We start from the raw sequence: 25326 nt of genomic DNA, 5'->3' as shown, positions 1-25326 counted from the left end.
ATTTGATCCAATCTGCAGCTCTGTGGCTTTTTATTGGTGAGTTTAGTCCTTTTACATTTAAGGTGATTATTGAAATATGAGGTCTTCTTATAGCCATTTTATCTTAAGCTTTCTGGTAGCTTGGTGTTTCCTTTCCTTCCTTGTCCTTATGTTTCTGTTTTCTTTATTTTGGTTGGCTTTTGTGGGTTTTCTCTCTATCCTTCTTGTTTTATGTTATATAATTCAGTTCTGAATCTTTGGTATGTGGTTACCATTCAAATATGTAAAGGATAGTTATATATATAGTAATCCATTTTCTTCCGTGTGTGCCTTATCTCCATTCCTCTTTGAGAATTTGGATCTTTGAATCCTCCCCTTCTCTGTTAGTGTTGTCTCAGTTTGTCCCTATGTATGCTGAACGTTCATTACTATCTCGCTATAACAATTCTCTTATTATTTAAGCTTATAATGCCCTGATCTTAATAAGGGTTGCACTCCTCTGCTTCTATTTGCCTGATAGCCACCTTACTCCTAATTATGTATTTTTTTGTCATTTTATTTTAGGTGAACTGACCCCTTTCAGTATTTCCTGTAATGCAGACCTCGTACTGGAGAATTCCCTCAATTTTTGTATGTCTGGAAAGGTCTTAATTTCTCTTTCATATGTAAAGGAGAGCTCTGCTGGATACATTATTCTTAGACAGTAGTTCCTTTCATTTAATAGTTTGAATATTTGATTCTTCTCCTTTTTGGCTTATAAGATTTGTGTTGAGAAGTCCAACGATAATCTAATGGATTTTTCCTTTATAGGTTACCATCTTCTTTTCCCTGGCTGCCTTGAGAATTCTTTCTTTGTCATTGATTTTTGATTATGTAAATACTGTGTGTCTTGAAGAAGGCCATTTTGGGTTGGGAAATTGAGTGTTCTTTTGACTTCTTGAATTTCAAGGTCTAGTTCCTTCCTTAGATTTGGGAAATTCTCATCAACTATTTGTCTGAATGTGCTTTCTAATCTCCACTCTTTTTCCTCCCCTTTGAGAATGCCCATTATTCTTATGTTTCCTTTCCTGATGTTATCAGCTAGTTCTTGTATTTCTCTTTCATTCTTTGGTTTCTCTCTTCTCCTTTCTGTTATATTTCTAGATTTCTGTCTTCAGTATCACTGATCCTTTCCTCCATTTGGTTGACTATTTCCCAGGCTTGCTATTTCATTTTTCATCTTTTGCAATGTGTTCTTCATCTTCAGAAGTTCTATTTCGTTCTTTCTGAGGGTTTCAGTCTCTTTGCTAAAGAACTCATTCTGCTCATCTAATTTTTTTTTCAATGCCTGAAATTATTGATATGAATTGTTTTGTATCTCATTGAGTTTTCTCAGAAGTACCGTCCGGAAAATCTGTCATTTAAGTCACATATTTCTGTCTTTAAGCTTATTTTCTGGAGCTTTTTATCTTTCTTTGAGATGTCTTGTCATCTTGGTTGTTCATGGTGTTTAATGGACTACTTCTCTGTCTGGGAATTAATGGAAATGTATTCTGCTGCTTTTCCAGAAAGAAGATTTATTATGTAAAGATCTTTCTTTAGCCTGTTGCAAAGGTGTTTTTCTTTTGCTTTCCAGTAGGTGGCGTCTAAGTCTCTTGGATCCCTGCTTTATATAAAGTCTTAAAAAAGCCCTTTTGTTTCTTATAGATATTCAGTGATGCTCAGTCCCTGTCACTGTTAGCGACAGTTTCAGTAGCATTTGCTCAGATTCTCCTGGGGCTCTGTGGTGTTTGGTCTTGGATGATATGGGGCTGGGGCCCTCTGGGTTGGGTGTTGGGGGCTGGTAATACTCGACTGCTGCTTCTCTGCCGTCCCCACTTCTGCCCTGATCCCTGGACACCAACACTGTGGGGAGCTCCCAGCTCTCTCACGCAGACCTGTTCAGGGAACCTGCCGCACCTTTCTCCTCCCCCTCCTCCTACAAGGATCTCCACCTGGGAGAGGCATTTTCATTGTTTCTCCCAGTCCACCACCTGACACCCAGGTTTCTGACCTGTGGTAGCTCTTTTGTGCAGATCCCATGCTCTGATGTGTTGGTGTGCAGGTTGGGTGTTTTTTTTTTATTGAGTTTTAGATGTTCAGCTTATTGTTTCAAGGGGAGAGATCTGGGGACATCTCTCATTTCACTATGTTTCTCACATCACTTCATTTTAGTATTTTTTAAGTTTGTCATACGATCCCATGTTTAAAGTGAATGAGAACAGTTTTTAAAACTTCTGTCAGATAATGTAGCTGCCTTGCCCCTTATTGATTGATTCTTCTCTTATCTCTTGTTTTTGGTCCATGATCTTTAATTTCAGAAGGGGAGAGGCTATTTTTGTCTTTAATTTTAAAATTTTAAAGATTTTCTTTTTAAGACATTTTTATGATTTTGCTCCAATTTGTATTTTTTATTATAGACTTTAAAAAATGTATATTTAAATTTATTTTAATGTTTTTGAAGGAAAGGACTCTTTTAAAGTCAAGAACTTTTGCCATGATTTTTGAAATGGATGCAATTTTATGTCTCTGTTCTAGGAGGTAATAAAGATTTTCATCGAAGACAACTTAACCTTCAGTTTACCTGTCCAGTTCCGACAGTCAGTATTAAGAGAACTCTTTCAGAAAGCTCAACAGGGGTAAGCAAATTAAAGAATTACTTTTTGATTTTTGAATAAAAGAGCAAGTGTGCATTTCAGGTTTATCAAAAACACACCTCCAAATTACCTGTAAGTCTATAACAACAGTTTCAGTTTTGTTAGTACATGGAAATTAACATAATCAGAGGAGCCACTTCAGTGTACATCTAATCTGTTTTAAAGCACTTGGGGAAAAATATTACATATAGCAGAATTTGATTCTGTTACAGAATCTATCTAAATTGTCCCTTGATAAATTCAAAACTTTTCTGTTCTGCTTTTTTCCCCCTTGACTTTGGTATTTACTAGTTGTGCCCGAGTTATCCTAAAATCTTAAACTCACAAGTATAAATGGCTCGTTCTTGTGAATTTAGTTAACATATATTTTTGTATTTGAAAAATATTAGTGGATTTGCTTTTGTATTCTACAGAAATGAAGCTCTAGATGAAATCTGTTTTAAAGTCTGTGCCTGTAATACAGTCCGTGATATATTGGAAGGTAGAACAATTAGTGTTCAATTTAACCAGCTATTTCTTAGACCTAATAAAGAGAAAATAGACTTTCTTCTTGAGGTAAGATATTTTTTCCCCTTTTGACTTGAAATTTTGCTTTAAGCTTACCAGTGACCTCTTAGTTGCCAAATCCAGTGCCCTCTTTCTGTCATCTGACCTGCCTCTCTGGTAGATAGTTGATATTACTGACAGATAACATTCTCTTACCTTGTCTCTTTTCTAGTTCTCCATTACCAGATTTTCCTTAGTTCTTCATTGACTTCTGTTTTGCTCTCTCTCTAGTATTTTTGTTTACAAAAGTTTTGTCCTTGGCTCACTCATCTTCTCATATCATTTTTTACTCTCATCCAAAACATCAGTCACCTGTTTACTAAAAACTCCCAAATCATACCTCTAGCCTCTCATGTGATTTCTAGAATCTTTGTTTCTAATGGATCTTGCTACTTTTTAATAATTATAATGTAATAGACATTGAGAGAAGTAATACCACTTAGCATAAGTAATACCATTTAGTTCCAAAATGCAACATTGCCAACACTGTAAAAGTTTTCTATGCTCTTTATCAAACCCTCTCTGCCTCCTTTGAGGAACCGCCGTCCTGCCTTTGGTGCTAATTGTTTCCTAGCTGTTCTTTACAGTTGTGTCACTTTTGTATGTACCCTTAAAGAATATTTTTTAATTTACCTGATTTGAACTTTATATAAATGAAATATAAAATGTATTCTTCGTCTATAGCCATGCCACCCTAAATGTGCCCGATCTCGTCTGATCTCGGAAGTTAAGCAGGGTTGGGCCTGGTTAGTATTTGGATGAGAGACCACTTAGGAATATCAGGTGCTGTAGGCATTTAAAAAAAAAAAAATTCTTCATTTTCTTTCACTAAACATATTTGTGAGATTTTTTTTCCAGTTGTCATATGCAGATACAGATTTTTTTTTCCCCATTGCTGTAAGGTATTATATGACCATGCCACAATTTATCCATTCATAAGATGATGGATGTTTGTGGTGGTTATAGTTTTGGGCTATTGTGTTGCTTGGAACATACTTGTATATATATCCTGGTGTATACATGTACTATTTGTCTAGTTATATACATAGAGAATGTCTATTTGCAATATTACTTTATAATATCAAAGTTGTTTTTTTTTGCCACTAGCATGCATAAGAATTCTCATTGGTCAGCATCTTTACCACTACTGTCAGATTTGCCTGTCAGGTCATTGTGTAATGATATGTCATTGAGTTTTTCATTTCCATTTCCCTTATTACTAAGGAATTACCAGCTTTTATTTTTTGCTCATGTAGATTGTCTTTTGAGGTGTCGGTTCCAATTAACATGCCTCATTTTTCTATTGGATTGTCTCCTCCCCCCCGCCCCCCAATTTTTTTTGGTAGGAATTCTTTCTATATTCTGTCCTTTACCAATTTTATATTTTGCAGGTATCTTCTCAGAGTTTGAGTTCTCTTTTAACTTTATCGTTTTAAAGGCTCTTAATTTTAATATTATGAAGTTTATCAGTCTTTTTCATAAAGGAAAAGATTCATGATTTCTGTGTCTTCAAGAAAGCTTTTTCTATTCCATGATCATGAAGATAATCATATTTTATCTTCTAAAAGTTTATAGCTTAGCCTTCCTTTCACATTTAGGTCTTTAATTCATCTACAATTGATTTTTGTGTCATGTGAAGTAGGGGATCTGATGTCATTTTTTCCCCTCATATATTGTCCATTTGTTCTATTACCATTTACTGAACAGTCTTTTTTCTACCAATCTCCAGTGCCGCCCCTATTGAATGCCAGGTGTCCATATGTGTGTGGGCCTGTTTTCTGGATACTATTCTCTATCACTTTTCTATTCGTCAGTTTATGTCGGTATCTGTATGTCTTGATACATCTAAAGCACAAACAATTTTTGAGGTCGTGCTGGTATGCTTCTCGTTTGCATTTTCTTGTAAACAGTAGACTCAGATTGTCAAGTTCCACAAATAAGCCTGATGGATTTTTGTTCAGAGTTATGATATATTTAAAAACCAATTTGAGAAGAATTAATATCTTTACAATTTTGAATATTCTAATCCATGAACTGGTATGGCTTTTGATTTATTTAGGCATTATTTAATGTCCTTCAGGGCTTTATAATTTTTCCACAGAAATTTTTTTTTTTTAACATGCACTTGAAAATAGTTTATGCATTGGTAAAAAGGTACAGTTCAACTTTGTATAATGATTTTTTTCCAACTACTTTGCTAACCTGAAAATTCTATTAATTTGTGAGTTCATTTGTTTTTCTAAATGAAGTCTTCATCTGTAGGTACTGCATTTTGTTTTTCTTTTCTAACTTTTTCATTTTTATTTCTTTTTACTTGTTCTTATTGCGTTGACGATGACCTCCAGTACAATGTTCAGTATAAGGGGCTGTGGTACACTTCCTGGTCTCATTCTCAGTTTCAGAGGAAAAGCTTGCACTGTTGCACCATTTAGAATTATGGTTATTATATGTTTTTCCTGTAGCTACTCCTTACCTGATTAAGGAAGTTTCCACATATCCTTAAAGGTTCACTAAAGGGCTCTTTTTTAAAAAATCATGAATGATTTTTAGATTTTATTAAATGCTTTCTCTATTATAATCTTGTAACTTAATTTTCTCTCTTAATTTATTAATGTGGTAAAGTATATTCATTGTTAAACTACCTTTGCTTGTTTGGAATAAACTCAACCAGGTCATGATCTTTTTTATCTTAATTGACGTGTAATTGACACAAAACATTGTGTCAGTTTTGGGTGTATTTCATGATCTTTTAAAAACAATATATTGCTGGATTTGGTTTGCTAATATTTTTAGATTTTTTACGTTCATGTGTGAGATTAAGGTATCTCTTTTTTTTCTTTCTTGTCCTGTCTTTGCTTTTGGTAACAAGGTCATGCTTGCCTCATAAATAAATTGGGGTATCTTTTTCTTGCCTGGAAAAGTTAGTGTAAAAATGGACTCATTGCTTCTTTTGATGTTTGGTAGAATTTAACAATGAAGTATTTGGGCCTGGAGATTTTTTTGTGGGAAGATTTTTGGCACTGAGTCAATTTCTTCAGCTATTATAGAGCTACTCTCTTTTCTTGATTAGTTTTAAGAAGTTATTTACTAAGAATTTGTCCACTTTACCTAAAATTTTAAGTTTATTAATATTAAAGTTTTTAATTACCTTTTTAATGTTTATAACATTTATAGAGATGTCCCCTATTTCATGATTTAATGAAGCTTTTTTTAAAAATTGAAGTGAATTCACGTAACATATCTGTTACTAATCAGAAGTTAATACATATTCTCTAAGTTGTTCCATGATGCGTGTGCAGTGCAAATCTATATGTGAACAAATTTGTTACAAAAGGACACTCAAATATCACTTACCATAATAAGATATTACATATGACCACAAATTTAATATTTTAATAAAATTTAAAATTAATTTTGCAATGGAACAAAATTATTAGAAGGTAACTAACTATATTGTACATACACCAAAATGCTCAGATGTGATATATTACACTGATAGGGTATCCTATTCATCTGAGCATAGTACTTTTAAAGTAGTTATTCTTTTTTTCTTTTGAATAATAGCTGCATAGAGATAATTCATATACCATACTATTCACCCATTTAAAGGGTACAATTCAGTAATTTTTAGTATGTTTATAGAGTTGTACAACCATCACCACATTTTTAGAACATTTTCATTATCCCCATAACAAAACCTTTTATTCATTAGTAGTCATCACTGATTTTCCCTGTTTCCTCAACCCCAGGCAATCTACTTTTTTCTCTTTAGATTTACCTGTTCCGAACGTTTTATATAAATGAAATTATAAAATATGTTGTCCTTTGTCTTTCACTTAATATGTCCCATGTTCATCGATGTAGCATGTGTCAGTACTTCATTCCTTTTAATGGCCGAATATTATTCCATCAAATGGGCATACTAGTCAATGTCTATTTTGTGTGTTCATTCATCAGTTGTTGGACTTTAGGGTTGTAAATCTATATGTGAGTAAATCTGTTACAAAAGAGCACTCAAATATCACTTACCATAATATATTACATATGACCACAAATTTAATATTTTAATAAAAATTTAAAATTAATTTTGCAATGGAGCAAAATTATTAGAAGGCGACTATATTGTACATACTCCAAGATGCTCAGATGTGATATATTACACTGATTTTTTTGCTATTATGAGCAATACTGCTATAAACATTCCTTAATTTATTCCTTAATTTATTGTGTCAGGGTATTAGAGAATATTTTACAATTTCTTGAGGCTAGGGACTTTTACACTAATATTTTATTTTGGTCTCTTGTAAATAATATATGGAGGAAATCCTAATCTAATGGATAAACTCAGAATATTATTTGTAGATAACTAATATTTCCATTCTTTATTTTCATTGTTTATTTTTTGAACCTAGGTTAACTTAACCATTGGTTCTGTATACTTCAGCTATTATTGACCCTTCTTTTCAACTATACAAGATGAATCACTCACTTTACTGAGAGTAGCTACTGATTCTTAATAGTTAATCCCTAGTGTAATTGGTAACATACTCTAAGTTCTGGGAGAACTCTGTACCATGCTAAATAGATTATACTTTACGACATGTAAATACCTGCAGTTATTGAAGTGATCAGATTCCACTCCTCCCCATAATAGATTTTGTTTTTAGTCTCATCTTTTAAATTACTTAATCAAATCTGTGATTGATGTATGGTTGAAAAAGGAAAATTCAGTTCTTTTTAAATCTAAACTTTTCAAACTGTCAATGTACATTTTTTTAAAATGCCCCTATTCAAATAAAAAATGCTCAAATTTCTAGGTATGTTCAAGATCAGTAACTTTAGAAAAACCTTCCGAGTCTTTGAAAGGAAACATGGCTGCTTTTCTAAAGTAAGTGCCTTTCTTTTTTTTCGCCTTAACTTTGAAGTTAGTCCTATGCAGAAAGTATCTTTTATTACTTTTTGTATTTGAACTGCATGTCTTATAAACAGGCAGTAACTGGTACATAAGAACCAGTTAAGATGAAGTCGAGATTTATGCAGCCTCACAAAATTTAGGATTATTATCAGTTACTCTATATTGTGTCATTGACATCACAATTTTAAATAAGGACGAAAGAGAAATTTTTAAATCTATTTCAAAATAATGTTATGCAGTTTATGAAATGATTGATTCGTTATATGATTTATTAATAAAAATTGGTTAACATTGTTTTTTCCAAACTAAATTATATACTTTTTTGTTTCACAATATTTCTTGCTGATCTAGGAATGTGTGTCTGGGGTTGGAAGATCTGCAGTATGTTTTCATGATTTCTTCACATGAGCTTTTCATTACATTGTTGAAAGATGAAGAACGAAAGCTACTTGTTGATCAGATGAGGAAGCGATCCCCTAGAGTAAATCTGTGCATTAAACCTGTAACTTCATTTTATGATATCCCAGGTTAGCTCTCTAGTCTGCTAGCTAGAATGTTGGCATATTTTGCCCCTATATTATAATTGCCCCTCATCATATTTGAGGATATTCTCTTAATTGTTTTAATTTACACTTATGTCGGTAACTAATAGAAATTTACTTGTCTTCCATAGTCATTTCTGCCTAAGCAGTTAAGTACTGGGACTGCTGTATGTATGGTTAATGGAGAAATTAGGCTTAGATACATAAAAAATTTTAACTAGGGAAATAGACCAAGGTTATTCTGTCGCTAATAGTTCTTGAAAGGTAACAGTAAGAGGAGGGAGGAGATTAGTAAAGCATACTAAGACCAAAAAAAAAAAAAAAAAGTACAGGCTTCCGTGCATTTTAGCCTGTATCACTGTGATACTGTCTACTGGCTAGCTTTGGCAGTATTGCCATTTTTGCCATATTTATTTGATGATTTTCTTCCATTTTGGCTCTTAAATATAAGTAGAAAATATAGTGCTATTAGTTAATTTAAAAAATAAGCTTCAAAACTTAATATAGGTGAGACAGAGAATGCAGTTGGTTTAACAGAAAAGGGAAATTTTAGCTGCTTTGAACCTCGCTAGATTTAAACTGGTTGACCATCCAGTTGTAAAGGAAAAGAATAACATTAACACATAAAATGCTGGAAATGAATTATTGAAGACTATCTGAAAGCTGAGTTGTAATTAAGGACTTTAATCATCATTTTTTGCTTCTTTGAGAAAACAATACCTCCTCCTCCCTTCAAAAAACAAATGTTCTTAATATTTATTACTCAAAATTAATATTTTATAAATGCTTTTGTTAACGTGTTCAAAAGTAGTAGACTGTGTATGCTGATTGTTTCTACATACATAGTTTTTTCCATGAACCAGTTATTGGTTTTTACCTTTGTTTATAGTTTCATCATCTTTATTAAATGCAGACATAATACAAATTGTTAGGTTTTCTCTATGAGGATATATATAAATTACATTATTTTAATCAGTTAGCTCTTGAGAGTTGTTTTAATTTATAAGAGTTGTTTTAACTTACAATACTTATAAACATACACAATTTCTCCCAATAAATTATTTTCATATATATAGGATTATATGCACCTTTGAATTAAATGATTATTGAACTAGAAATCCCTTTCTTTCTTAGCCTCAGCAAGTGTCAACATTGGCCAATTGGAGCATCAGCTGATATTGTCAGTGGATCCCTGGAGGATTCGACAGATTTTAATTGAATTACATGGTATGACATCAGAGCGCCAATTCTGGACGGTGTCTAATAAGGTAAGAAACCCTTTGTCAAGAACTGATAAGAAAATTATCCTTGTATTCTAGTATAATTTAATTAGGAGGGTTGTTGCCTTGCTGTTTTGAGAATAATGGCCACCCTTTATTTGTCAACAATTTTAGGATTTCCACATGACAATAGTTGGTTGCACTTTGAATAGCCATTAACAGAAATAAAAAATGTCAAAAAAAAGATACTATTAAGTCATTAACCTCTAAAAATAAGTTTATATTACACTTATAGCATTTATGTACACTCTAAATATAGTTATAAACATATGTATAAGGTATATTATTTATGCAGTCTATAGCTAATACTAGCTGTGTGCTTATAGAGTTTTCATTTTTTAATACCTTCTCGAGTTCTAAAGCCTACAGTTTGGAACCAATTCATTAAAACTTTTTTATGTGGGGCATGTTTGGCTTAAGATATTCATTTAAAAACACCCAGCTAACCTATTTACTTGTTTCAGGAAAGTTATCTATTTAAAAACTTTCTTGCATGGAAAGTGCAACTGAAAACAGCTTTTAAAACACCATTTCTATGGAATGTAGCTAGAGATACAAGGAAAATAGCCCACAGATACAGGAGATGTTAAATAACATGGCAGTGTTTCTAACTGCATACTCTTCTGCTGAGAATGTAGTAAAAAAGCAGTCAGAAGTTCATGTATATTTTATAGGATTTGAAAATGCAAGTAAATGAAATGAAAAGTTGTTCTGAACATTAGTTGGGCTTCATTAATATTGACATTGTTATTAGTGTTCATTTTTATGGATGAGGAATTACAGCAAATAGTTAAGAGAATGAGTTCTGAGTTTAAATCCTAGCTCCATACTTATGAGCTATATAATCTTGGCAAGTTCTGTAACATCTGCATGCCTCAGTTTTCTCATCTGTAAAAGGGAGATAACAGTACCTCCTTCGTAGTACTTATTGTTGTGAAGATCACATGTAAATACATTTACTCTTAGGGTTTTGTTTTCTTTTTTTTCTATAGACTGTCCTTCAGAAAGTTCCAATCCATTTAATCATTTATTACTGGCTCATTATAGTGAATACATTCATTTTGATTACCATTTCATTATGGCTGTTATTTTTTTTTTTCTCTTTAAAAAATGATCTTTGAATGATTTTTTAAATGCTATTGAAGATTATTAAAAGATTCTCATCTAGATATGGCTTTCTCTATGTGTGTACATATATATATTTTTATTTCTTCTAGTGGGAAGTACCTTCTGTCTATAGTGGTGTTATCCTGGGTATTAAAGACAACTTAACAAGAGATTTGGTTTACATTCTCATGGCCAAAAGTTTACACTGCAGTACTGTTAAGGTCAGTAGAAGTGTACATCAACTTATGGTTAAGAATATGCTTTACTGATTTTAGCGTGAAAGCCAGGAATCAGAATCTGTTATATTTTCCTGATCATAAAATTATAGTCATAGGCCTAAAAGAATATTTGAAAGGATGTTTTGATTCGTTCTTTTTTCTTTGCCCTCATAACTATACCAAACTGGTCTTGGATGTGTGAATACTGCTCTGTTCCTTTGTAAATATCTAGAAAACATGAAAAATTATTATTTGTATCTTTTAGGATTCATTTAGCAAAGATTGTGTTCCAAGTGATAAAAACAAAACAAAAATCCCTTAAAATTACTTTTGTAGTTTATTATTCATAACGAGTTTGTAATCTATTTGGAAAGTCGAGATGTAAGGGAGCTGTTAAATGCTATAAAATAGTATAATTACACAACTAATAGTACAGTAAATTCTGTAGGAAGGTTTAAGATAGCATTGGAAGGCAGAAATCCTGAGCTAAACATAAGGCTTAAATAAGTTACCTAGGTAAAGAGGATGATACCATCAGGAAAAGCTGGAAGATAAGTAGGATTGTATATTAGTAGACTGGAAGCAATATGCTAATGTTAGAGTGTCATTTGTTATGTGAGGTGAAGCTGGTGAGGAAGCTAGACCCAGCCCATAAAGAACCCTGTGAGCTTTGTTAAGTTGGTTGGTTTTTCTAGACTGACAATGTCCAAAGGGAATATCATACAAACTACTTGTGTAATTTACAGTTTTTTAGTAGCTACATTTTTTTAGAAGTACAAAAAAGGTGAAATAGATTTTAATAATACATTTAACTCAGTATATCTGTCATTTAAACACTTAAACAATATAAAAATTGAGATATTTTGCTTTTTAAAAAATATATTTCTTTGCGTGTATGCAAAGTTTTCACTCAAAATCCAGTGATTATTTTACAGCACCTACCATTTTGGACTAGTCAGAATTTGCAATGATAGCCACATGTAGTTTGTGACTACCATATTGGACAGCAAAGCAAGGTACCTGAAATGTGTTCAGTAGATTGGGCAGTTAGAAGATATTTGTTTAGTGAGAGCTGTTGATCTTCATCATGATGGTGGATAGAAGCCAGATTGTAGGATTGAAGGAGACCTGTGGAGAGAGAAATGAGTGAAGATCACTCTTTGGAAAAATTAGAAGGAGATGTATAGGAAAGGGCTTGGATTGTAGCTGATTTGATTTATTAGCCAGTGATGTAAATTAATAGTGTTGCATGCAAAGATTTTTAGAATGTGAAACTTTGTTGAAGGATGTAAAGTCTAATTCTGAATATGTAGGTGGGTAGAGAAGGGTGTCCGTTTTAGAATTGTTTACTTTTATAAAATATATATAATTTATTTAAGAACTTATTTTTGTTGTTTTATAATTTATGTAAAACTCGTTTAGTAATGTGGCATGTATTTTATATTGATTATTGGATCTTTTTTTAAAAAATTCAAAAGATTTAAGTATTTATCAGAATAAGTCAACATTACAGAGATGATAAAGAACAAGGTAATTTAGTCTCATTTCTTGAGATAACCAGTGTTAACCACTTAAATTAATCCTTCTTCTCTTTACTCTGCACTCATAAAGATACATACTTTTTTACTCCAAAGGAAAGGGGATCAGGTTTATTCTATTATTTCTTTTTATAGGACTTTTCCCATGCTAAACAGCTATTTGCTGCTTGTTTGGAGTTGGTAACAGAGTTCTCACCAAAACTTCGTCAGGTCATGCTAAATGAGATGCTGCTTTTGGATATTCATACACATGAAGCTGGAACAGGGCAATCAGGAGAGAGACCTCCTTCTGATCTTATTAGTAGGGTGCGGGGATATCTGGAAATGAGGCTTCCTGGTAAGACTGAATCACAAAGCTACATTTCAGAAATTCAGTACTCAAATAATTGGGGGAGGGGGGATCTAAAAGAACATTTACTTGTTTTTACCATCTGTAAAATAATTTCTCTCCTAAAACAGAATTCATATGTGGGCTTCACTTGAGAACATTGGAGAAAATGTAGGAAACTTCATTTCCTAAGATTGCTATAATAAAGTACCATAGGTGATATAAAACAACAGAAATTTATTCTCTCACATTTCTGGAACCTAGATGTCTGAAATCACGGTATCTACTGGGCCATAATCGTTCTGAAGGTTATGGGGAAGAATCCTTCCTCACCTTTTCTTAGCTTAAGGTGGCTCCCAGCAATCTTTGTCATTCCTTAGCTTGTAGCTGTATCACTCAGTCTTTGCCACTTCCTTAATATGGCATTCTCCTGTGTCTGTGTTTTTCCTCTCCTCTTCTTATAAGGCACCAGTCATTGGATTTAGGGTCTGCCCTAATTCAGTATGATCTTATCCTAACTAAGCACATCTACAAAGACTATATCTAAGTCACATCACAGTTTGAGGTTTCAAGTGGACGTGAATTTTGGGGGGACATTACAAAAACTATATTACAATTTGAAGATACTCTGTTAAAAGAATAAAAATATCCTTGAAGGTACAGTTTAAAGGTTTATTTCCTTATTACCATCATACAGAGCCCTCAAAATGATTGCCACTGCATTAGGAACTCACTTGTCACTTTAGGGACAGAACTTTGCATGTCCAATAATAAATAGAAATATCTTATTATGCAAAGTGGCTTATATAAAGTATCACCTAGGTTATGTATAAATCTTGCTTAGTTAAAGGAGTTTCTTAATTTTACATGTTTTAATATTTAGAGCAATTAAATCATAATCATACTGTACACAGTATTGTAAACAGTAAAATTAAAGTGTAAAAGATGGTGCTAATAATATGCCGAAACAAATGGTCACTGGCCCTCTGGTATCTGTTTAATGAATTTAATTCTTATTATATTCTGATTTCTAGTAGAAATTACAACATTTTAGCATTTTATAGATAGAATACCTTTGAGCTTTAATGCGTTCATGCCCTTCAGTATCATGAGAGAAGAATTGATGCTGGCATTAACTGTTGAACTGACACACATGCACTGTATATATGTGTTCTTTTTAAAAATAGAAGATTGATTTTTTTGTACGTGATTTCACTAAAATTGAAAAGAATTGAAAAACCCTAACATTTATTGAGTGGTAACTACATGTCAGATATTATTCTAAGAGCTTTAGATGCAAAACTCATTTAATCCTAATGGCAACTCCGTGAAGTAGCTACTTATTTAATTATACCCATTTTGTAAATTGCGAAACTGAAATGCAGAGGAGCTAAGGAATTTGGCTCAAGTCATGCAGTAAGAGACAGACAGAACTGTGATTTGTATCCATCGGTCCAACTTAAGCCTGTGCTCTTACTCTTTGAAATGACTAGAAATGCCTTTAAATAATTATACTCTATTTGTCCTACCTTTTGGCATGTCAGTAGTTTAGAGTTCATATCACTTTTTTTTTGGTTTTGATTTTTTTTTTTTTTTTTGGTCTAGACTCATAGCTCTGCCCATATTTGTGTAAATTCCTAGCTTATCTAAATGAGAAAGAAAGGATGTAATGTATTGTCAGGAGGAACAAGAAAATGATTTTTTCCTTACAGGCATGGTTCCTGTGCTTTGACTTTGGCTGAGCCTCCATTACAGACTAAGTTACCTGAGTTCAGCATAAACTCCTGGCTCTGGTTCTCTTAGAGTTCTGCATTCCAGTGCCATTGTGAGAGGCATAGTTAGTAGGATGGCTGCTCCATGGGGCAGAATCGTAGAAGGGATATAAAAAGCTGTCTTCTGCCACCTTTTCCTTCCTCCTTTTTTAAGAAAAAAAGTTGTTCTCTGGTCATAGTGGGTCAATTCTGAATGAGTTAGATGCATGCCCTCTATGGAACACAGAAAGAGAAGTTCTCTTACATAGGTTACCGGGCTTTTCTGTCAGGAACAAGAAGTGATCTTAACTGACAACAGATATAACCTCTTAGGTATAATAAGAGCTACAGGTTAACTATTCTAAAACCATGTTTTTGGGGAGAGAGCCCCCAACTTTTAATACCTTCATATTAAAAGGCAGCTTTCTGTGTTCTTGTTCCTTGGGGTTCAATAAAATGGAATGGTAGGCGTACTCTGGCTCCCTGTTAACAGCATATGACTCTGGACTTCTTGATAAGGAATAATTGTATTGCAGGTACTTAAAGGGAAGTTTAATCTCCAAGTCATTGACCCTCAAACTGTATCAGTACTCCACTCTCTACGTTCTGATTCATCTTTGAGAACCATTTCTGTATAACTGATAGGGAATGCCTGGTACTTAAATGAAACCTTAGAGCCAATTGCTGTGTGGCCTTCCTTTGTCAAGTTGTATAGAACTCAATGACATGCATGCATTTGGGATACAAATTTCACTTGTCTTCATTCCTTCTTTAAGATGAGGATGAAAATAATGTATTTTTGTTTTATTTTGCTGTGTTCCTGTCCTTTTTGTCATCTCAAATCCTTTTTTGGGGAATAAGGTGAGATATAAACAAATTAAATAGCCCAAGGCACAATGTTCTTAGACTGAAAATATAGCTATTTAAGTTTAATAGCTCTTCCTGTTTTAAATCTTAACATTGTTATTTAGCATTCATTGGGGTTTCTTTTTTCTGCAGTACGTTAAAACCTGATTACATACTTTGAAGTATAAGCATATTTAACATTAAGGTACATTTAATAATTTTTTCAAAGGAAATAATGTTCAAAAGAATTCTGATTTTTTTTCTCATTACTTTTTTTAGTCAAGATTGTTTCCAGTACAGTAAATATTTTTTGAAAGAGTGAAAGACTCATTTCAGGAATATTTATTACATTTCAATCTGAAAAAAAGTATTAAAAATGATATATTAACTTAGATTTGTTATAGTTTTATTATATGTATGGTTTAGCTATTTCTATACTCTAAATGTACTAAAAATTTATACCATACCATTTCATGCTTGCTTCATTTGTGTGTTTATATCCTGCTCATTTGAATTATAAATTTCCAGTAGAGTATTGGGCATCTAAGGTATTCTTAGGTGGATACTTTTGTTGATTAATTAATCGTGGGGACCATGGCAGTCTACATTTAGGAAACCTTAAACTTTCTAGAGAAAAGTATAAAATGTTAGTATTTTTCTATTTTTCATCTGTAACTATTGATTTTAATATGTTTAACTGAATCTGAGCAAATTTTGCTTTGTTCTCATTTTAATGTTACAATGGTAATTTCAACTATTTGCTTTTTAGATATTCCTCTTCGTCAAGTTATTGCTGAGGAGTGTGTTGCTTTTATGTTAAACTGGAGGGAAAATGAATACCTTACACTGCAAGTTCCTGCGTTTCTGCTTCAGAGTAACCCATATGTAAAGGTAATTCATATTTAAATTAAAAAAATATTAGGACTTATTTTTTTAGATCTGTACTACAATTAACACCCAATTTCTGTGATTCATTATAAAATTGGACAAATGCTTGGTTTGTAGTTAAAAATATAGTTTTTGATAATTCAGGCACTTGAATTTGCCCTAATATTTTTTCTAATACTCTGTAGTTCATGATTCTGCAAGCAAAAATTATGTAGTTAACGGATAAAATTTTGGTATAATCCTAAGCTAATGAGAGATGAGTCAGCTTTTCTTGCTTTGAATGATAAAATCAGACTTTAGTTTTAAGCTCTGGAATACACAAGTGTACCTGGTGTGAACTGGGGGAGCCTTAGAGATGCATTTCCGCCCCTTTTCTGTTTGAGCCCCTTACCCTTTAGAGCCTGTTTACCTCTCTAAGTTTGATGCGCCTGATTCTTATCAGTGTACATGTGTGTTATCAGTATTATACCCACGTGAAAAAGTTTGGCGAATTGATGTTACGTTTATTCTCTTTTCTTAATTATATCTTTCCTATGTAACCGAAAATGCTTCTGGGTAAAGAAAACATCAAAAATAGAGACTGGAGGTTTTCCTTAGGATTGCATCTTTTATATGTTAATATTGTATATACCTTGAATAGGCAGTGGGCTTTCTCTTTGGTCTTATAGTTAAAAAAAAAAAAAAAAAAAATTTAATGATGTAACATTTTTTGTGTACATTTGGTCCTTCAGATTTCCTTATTCTTTTTTTATTGTTTGTATTACTTTTTGTTATTCTTTATCTGCTTTCATCTCATCTTTAGTACATAGTCCCTTAATTGAATGATTATCTAGGAACTCTTAAAAGACTACCATTTTTTTTATATTTGTCTTTGGTTATTTGTTTCTTCCTCCTTATTTCATGTATGTCCTTTTAAAAACTGAGCACATTTCATTTAAATCCTTTGAAGATGTATTGATTTCTTTTGTTTTTCCCTCTTTTTTTTTTACAGTTCACAAAAGTTTTCATCATACTTAAGTCATCCTTCTCTTTGGAATTTCAGACATCAGATTATATCTGAGATATGAATTCCTAATATCTAGGGTACTTACTTGTTTTTTCACAACAGTATCTTCTTAACTTAGCCTTTAATAAACTCTCAGATGAGAGAACCATTTTGTTCCAAGAGCATAATTTCCACTTAGAACTGTAGGTTGTTGCTCAGTTAAGGCAGTACAGCTTCTCTCTTTGCTTCTCTCTTAGCAGTGAATTCTGTTCAGCTATGTGCTAGGAGAAATAGGTGCATGTTTGAGGGCCTGCAATGTGGAAAGGCTCAGGATATTGTGTTTTCGGTTGCCTAACCTTAGGCTAGGTCATCTCACTGCTTCCTGCAGTCTTCCTTCATCTGGCCCAAAAGGAGGAAGGGTATGTGATGACCTTGCTGAAGAGTCCCTGAGGCAGCTTGTTGTTTCATCAGGGTTAGGGTTTTGTGTGTTGCCTTCCCTAGTTGGCCCTTTGCTCCCTTGTTAATATCAAGGAAAAAGAAATCAGAGAAAAAAGTCTCTAGTAAGGGATTGTGTTTGAAAATACAGTTTGGAGCCATTAACACACTTTGAATTTGGTGTGTAGGGGAAAGTCTGAAAAGATATTAATAGTTATTATCTCTGGATAGTGGAATATTAGCTGATTTTAATCAATTTTATTTTCCATTCTGTTACATATTTTATTTGAATATTAATTACATAATCACCAAAAAGAAAGGAAAACTCTTAGACGTGTCTAAAATATGACCTTTTGAAATAATACAAAACTATTCAGTCTCCTCGAATTGGGATGGGAAGCAGTGTAGTGTATTGGAAAGTACACAGGATTTATGGACACCTGGATTAAAAAGACGAGCTAGTAGGAGGAAGAAGGGTTGGTGGTAATAGCAGTAATAGTATGTTTAAAGATCAAAGTTTTTAATATGGCCTAATGGCCTTTTAAAGTACAGGAGCTTCTCCTTCCCCATTTCCCTCTCTCCTGCTCCTCGTCATGCCAGCTCTGTGTTGGCACTACCAGAGAGTTTCACAGGTCCCTATACACACCATGCTTTCTCATGTTGCAGCACTCACGCACATGCTGTTTGTTCTCTTAGCTGGATGCCTTTTCCACTTTTGCCTGTTTGCGTGGTTTCTTTGAAGCTTTCTCATATTCCTTTCTCTGAAAACGAATAAATCACTTTCTCCTCTTCCTACCTTTGTAATGATCCTGTTACTATGGACACATTTTTTTGTGCTTATACTGCATAATAAATTAATTTGTTCACCTATCTACCCTGTAAAACAGTGAGCTTCTTGCAAACAGTTAATTTTTACATTCTCAGCGTCTTGTGTGATAACTCAACTCATAGAAAATGCTCAGGAATGTTAGTGAAATTCAGTTGACTTCAAGCCTAAGACCTCTGAAAAGTCTCACTTTTAGGTAAATTTACTTAATGTAGTGACCTTCAACTAAGCATGTGGTCCCTGACAACAGAAAATGAATTTGAGACGAGCTACAATAACCCTGCATTGTACTAAACGCAGTTAGTAGCTGCACATACAGTGATTCTCGTCAGAGAAGAGACTATGTTCAGAGGGCATGCAAGGTGAAATATTCTACTAGACCATGGACCTTTGATTTCCATTCACATAGCATAGCCAGGGTTTTTACATCATTTTCACTAGCTTTAGGAAGCACCTGTATTCTTATAAATTTCCTAGGTGTGATCATGGAGTTATATTATGTAGGAGACTGTCCTTATCCTTAGAATATGCATATTGAAGTATTTAGGGATGAAATGTCATGTGTCCAACTTTAATATAATTAACAAACTATATGTAAATAGATTTATAAAGCAAATATGACAGAATATTCACAATAAGTCGAGTATTTATTGAAATATTCTTTCAGGTATTTATTGAACTATTCTTTCAGTTTTTCTGTTTAAAGAGTTTTATTACAAAAACCATTGGGATAAGCACCAATTTTTATCTTTGTCACAATACTGCCTCCATCTTAAGCCACATTAAACAAAGGACCCTATTATTAACATTTTCTAGGTCCAGTTAAGGAACTGGAGCTTCCTGATGGATTTAAACTTATCCTTGCCACTTTGCCCTCTGAAAAAGTAATGATATATATTATTTTTTTGTTGTTGTACACTTGAAACCTATGTAATTTTATTAACCAATGTTACCCCAATAAATTTAATAAAAAATAAACATCTGGGACAATATTAGGAAAACAGCAACCCAACATAGATTTTTCACCATTAAAAGTTTTGTGAACAAATTTTAAAAGAATATAAAAATATGAGATAGCTATAATGTTAAATATTTTTAAGCTGCCTTTATTAATAAAATTCAACAAGATTCCTGTATTTCATGTACTTTGCTAATTTAATAGTGTTGGTACTATGTCTGTTAAAAAAGATTGTAAGTCTACTTTAATATAGACATATGCAATTGTTTCATTGTTTTTCAGTAACTACACTACTGCTGAAAGCTTCCTTATGAAGATCATTTCAGTGGGGTGTACACTATTTAATAAGAACATAGGCTAGAGGGGCCCTCTCTTGCATTGAAATTATAGAGGGTAAGAAATGCTGAATTTGGTATAAGCCTGATATTTTTCTCTACATTTTGGGCCTGTCTTTTCTGCCTTTTGCTTTTCTCCTTTCCACTCTTTATTTCTAGTTCCTTCCTGCATTTTTGGTCCTTAAGACTGCCTTAATTTAGATCAATTACTTTGAGTAATCTGTCCGTCCTTAATTCTGTTTCCGCACATCAACAGTGGCTCTATCCCCAGTTGCTGCCATTTTTCTTAGAGAAAAATTCCTTTAAATCTTTCTTCTTTATTCTACCAGTTTCAATTTCCATATATTTTTCCTCATTTTTCATTAATAATTTTTTTTATGATTAAAGCGTGTGTGTGTGTGTGTGTGTGTGTGTGTGTGTGTGTGTGTGTGTGTGTGAAATTTAAGCACTATTTTAATCTCATCTGGGCTTTTACCACAGTTAACATAGTGGCGTATACATTCTATGACATACCCTCTCCACCCCACCCTTTTTTAAGCAGGATCATACTATGTATATTTGGCAACTTGATTTTTTTCCCCAGTTACATCTTTGCATTGTCTCAATTTGTTCTCATTAAATTACACTTGTTTTTGTTCTCATTAGATTATAATTGTTTAGAAACAGTGAGGTTTATAATATGGTAAAACCAGAGAATTCTCTTCCCCTTCAGATTTAGATCTGCAGACAATAAACTCTAAATTCCTCAGTTGTTGGATAGAAGGCACAGCATAAAATCGCTGTACTTGATATACTTCGGCAGTTATTTATCTTACTTTAAGTGTGCCTTAATAATAGAACTCACATGTATGACATTATAGGTTATCTCTTGTGTATTTTCTTGTTTGTTTTTTCATGTTATAGCTTGGACAGCTTTTAGCAGCTACAATCAAAGAACTTCCAGGCCCTAAAGAAAGTAGGCGGACTGCTAAAGACCTTTGGGAAGTTGTTGTTCAGATCTGTAGTGTGTCCAGTCAACACAAACGAGGAAATGATGGCAGAGTTAGCTTAATAAAGCAGAGGGAATCTACGTTAGGTATAATGTATCGGTATGTTTCCATCAGTTTATTTTTTGAATTATTTATTATTTCTAGTATTTGTACTATTTCAGGAACACCTGTCATTCTTATATATTACAAAGATGGACAGTGTAAGACTTCTCTGGCGCTGATCTCTGATGGCCTTGTCTGACATGACCACCTTTGGCAATACCTTCTGTTTATATGTTATGTTAAGAGACTATCTATTAATCATATAATTAATGATGTCTGTGGTTGGATAGTACTGAAGATGTCACATGTAATTAATACAGGGAAGAAATTTTATTATATTAGTATGACAGTAGAATATTATACTCATACATGCAGAACTGGAGAGTTAGGAATAAACCTTCACCTATAATTTACTTTCTGATTTTATTTTTAATTTCTGACACTTAAATGTATATACAAAACTTTTTTTTTTTTTTTTTAGGAGTGAACTGCTTTCTTTCATCAAAAAATTACGGGTACGTTTTGTTAAAAGTTGATCTAATTACTATTGCTGATTTTTGTAGAATGTAACTAAAAAATATTGAGCGCTTAAATCATGATTATTTGGATGATCTATTAATGTGCTTTAGTGTTGAGGATGGGGTAGTCTGAATAGAACAGTTTATTTTGTGTTTACCTAACCATGTTTTACTATACAGAACAGGTATTTTTTTGTTTGTTTTAATTGTAAAGAAATTTTCATAATAGAACTAGATGTGTGAAGCCTAGCTTTAATTTTTGTTTAATAGGAACTAGATGTGTGAAGCCTAGCTTTAATTTTTGTTTAATAGGATTAATGTCATATTTATTTACTGGACATATCCCAGATTCCATCCTGTATTAATTTAAGGAATAAAGAGTCAATTTTTTTTTGAGGAAGCTGGAAGTACTAGTTGGAAAGAGGATCTATTTACTCAATTTCAAAAGTTATGTGAGGATTGAGCATTATAAGCCAGACACCTAAATATGATAATTTTTGTGTAAATTGTGTGCATTCTTTCACGAGATTAAAAATGAAGTTGATCCTTAGTGTGTTCTGCACTAGACGTAAATTTAAAAAGGGTATGACTCTTTTGAAAGAAATACTTGGTATCCCTGAGGTTGATTGAAGAAATATTAAAATATAATATTTAAGGATTCCATGTTTTCTTTCTCATAGGAACCATTGGTTTTGACTATTATTTTATCACTCTTTGTGAAACTTCACAATGTTCGGGTCAGTATTTCATAACTTTATTTAAAAAAATATCTTTGAAAGAAATTTTCTTTTCAATCACACTTTTTTTTTTTTAAAGGAGGACATTGTGAATGATATTACAGCTGAACACATTTCTATTTGGCCATCCTCCATCCCCAAGTAAGAAGTATTTTAGCTTATGTTTTATTAAATTATGTATTTGGAACCATTGTGAATGAGGTAGACAACCTTGAATAACTTGATTAAAAGGCTACAATCTGTTAAGATTCTGTAGCCAACTTTGTGTTTTCTCTCTATTAGTAATTATCTTCCTAAAAATTATGGACAAAGCATAATTCTAAATAAGAGCTAAGATAAATCAGCCTTAGGTAGAGCAGAAGATCTCTAAGTAGTCCTGATTATGTCAGTAGATAGAATTAGAAAATCAAGGCTAACGAATGACTTTCTATCAGGTTTCCAGCATCTTACTCTTTTATAAACATCTCATTGAAAATGATTTTTTATAACTCTTTGTAGGTCTCTTCTAACACCGCGATTATGAGAAGCTCCCAACCTCTTTTAATTGCCTTAAGAAGCTCTTTAATTACTTTAAGATACCTTCCCCCTTACTTTTATCACAATAAGAATCACAAGATAATGGGGGGATTTTTTTAGGGAAGAAGGAAATGTTCTTTTTCTGGAAGAAAAAATCATTTACATTTTTCCCTTCTTACACATAGCATTGATACTTCTCATTCAGGAGAGTTCATGTCCATTTGTTTCCTCACGAAAGTTACTTTTCCTTCCTTCCCCCCCAGTCTTCTTACTTTGTGCCTGAAGGGCAGGTCCTAGGCCTTATTTTATTTTTCTTAGTGGCATATTTGAAGAACAGATTTCAGTAGGTTAGGGGAGCAGGCAATAGAATGAGAATAATTTGCTTACGTCTGGTATGAGGATTGGTGGGTCATCAGTGGTTGAGTGACTCTTGCCTTCACTTACTGAGGCTTGTTTCCCAAGGGAGCAACATGCTTCATGAAGCCATGTGCATGCTTCACAGCTTTCTAACAGCAGATGTTTATGTAAAATTAGTTTATTAGATAGCAATTCAAGAATCAGGTGGAGTTCATTTTGCTCTTTGGTGTTACTTTGGCCTAATTTTAGACTATAAATGATTAATTTTCAAAGTGTGTGAATTATATAAATGAACAACAAATGGTTTACCATAGAGGCTCTGAGCCAGACTCTTAGGGTTAGAGTCGTGGCCACTCCACTTACCAGATGTATGAGCTTGGTAGGTTACTTTCTGTTCCAGTTTTCTCATCTCTAAAATGGGTATATGATAGTACCTATCTCGGAATTGTTAGGATTAATAAGTTAATATGTTTTCTAAGCTAAATGTTTGGAATAAGGACTGGCACATAGTCCTTGTTTGATAGGATTAATGTCATATTTATTTACTGGACTTATCCCAGATTCCATCCTCTATTAATTTAAGGAATAAAGAGTCTGGTTTTTTTTTGTTGTTTTTTTTTTTTTTGAGGAAGCTGGAAGTACTAGTTGGAAAGAGAATCTGTTTACTCAATTTCAAAAGTTATGTGAGGATAAAGCACATAGTAGGCTTTACTATTTATTATCTTCATGATAAAATTAATGTAAATTAACCCAGAGAAAATAAAATGTGACTAAACATTTGATCAGAAAAAGAATTTTCTTAAGCAAGAACATTGACTCCAAGAATAGTGTGAGAATGGCATGAGTTAAGCATTACTCTTTTAAATTGATATGTAGATTGAATTCTTAGACTTGTTACCATTTTATAAATTTCTACAAAATCATAAACCAGATTAACTCAGTTGTAAATAAATAAATGAGTATTTGCTAATAATACCACAATTTCTTGCCTACTATATTGGGAATAGTACATTTTGGAAAATCCAGCTCCTCAGTGCAAACAGGTGTTTTGTCCAAGTTGACCTTGTAAATCAGTGGTCCCCAACCTTTTTGGCACCAGGGACCAGTGCTACTATGGGAATCTAATGCCTGATGATCTCAGGTGGAGCTGAGGTGGTGATGTTAGCTAGCATCACTAGCACTGGGGAGCGGCTGCAAATACAGATGAAGCTTTGCCTGCTTGCCTGCCACTCACTTCCTGCTGTGCGATACCAGTCCGCAGCCCAGGGGTTGAGGACCCTGTTATAAATGATAGAGCCAGGACTTGAACCTCATGTGTGTCTGAATCCAGAGCCTGTGTTCTCTACCATTGTGCTCTACTACTCCAAAGAGTAGGAGCTATCAGCTGTGTTACTTGGGTGCTAGCCTGGCTTTTATCCTCATAGTTCAGTCTTCTAAATCTGTATCTCAAGACTTCCAGGTTTAACCAGGCTCAGAGCAGCTGGCCCCATTCCCTACCCTTTTTTTGATTCCCTTATTGCTGCTAAATACACTGAAGTACACTTGCCACATCTAGCCCCTAATCTTGTGATGGCCAGTAAAACATCTATTCCAAAGGAGTCATTTACTCTTACAAGAAGCCACAAGGTGAATTTAAGGCCACATAGCAGTATCATTAATTTTTGAGCCCTTGTTTTTTGTGGCTTTTAGATAACAGAACTTAAAAATCATTTGAGGAAATTTTATGATCCTCTTTAATTTTGTTACCTGTGAATTGCGCGTAAAAAGCGGAGATAGGGGTTTTCCTATCATTTTTGTATACTTTATACTGTAAAATACTTAAAGATACTTTTTTTAGAGTGGTCTAGTCAACATACTTTGGCTTTTTGGGGGTGGTGAAAGGAAACAAGGGTCAGATTGTTTTCAACCTGTTAGAAAAGTTGAAACTCAGACTAAGTTTCAAAAGTTTTTGTATATTTATTTCTAATAATATTTTCCATATACTTATGGTCACTTAAATTTTGGCTAAGTCTTTT

The 25326-nt window shown here is 33.2% G+C and overlaps 1 protein-coding gene and 1 pseudogene across 1 annotated transcript in view; both read left to right on the top strand.

Annotated features, from left to right (window-relative positions):
- Positions 1-25326, top strand: part of INTS8 (integrator complex subunit 8) — a 51905-nt gene that overhangs the window by 18794 nt on the left and 7785 nt on the right. Inside the window, exons 9-20 of the mRNA XM_006916678.3 lie at positions 2536-2636; positions 3068-3209; positions 8018-8088; positions 8467-8642; positions 9792-9925; positions 11155-11265; positions 12936-13137; positions 16495-16616; positions 21056-21240; positions 21665-21698; positions 22382-22438; positions 22518-22579. Coding sequence (XP_006916740.1) covers positions 2536-2636; positions 3068-3209; positions 8018-8088; positions 8467-8642; positions 9792-9925; positions 11155-11265; positions 12936-13137; positions 16495-16616; positions 21056-21240; positions 21665-21698; positions 22382-22438; positions 22518-22579 — 1397 coding nt within the window. The remainder of the gene's footprint in view (positions 1-2535; positions 2637-3067; positions 3210-8017; positions 8089-8466; positions 8643-9791; positions 9926-11154; positions 11266-12935; positions 13138-16494; positions 16617-21055; positions 21241-21664; positions 21699-22381; positions 22439-22517; positions 22580-25326) is intronic.
- Positions 3877-3995, top strand: LOC112483727 (annotated as a pseudogene).

This window comes from Pteropus alecto, unplaced genomic scaffold, assembly GCF_000325575.1.
Source record: "Pteropus alecto unplaced genomic scaffold, ASM32557v1 scaffold164, whole genome shotgun sequence".
Lineage (NCBI taxonomy): Eukaryota > Metazoa > Chordata > Mammalia > Chiroptera > Pteropodidae > Pteropus > Pteropus alecto.
This window is presented reverse-complemented; position numbering and strand designations above follow the sequence as displayed.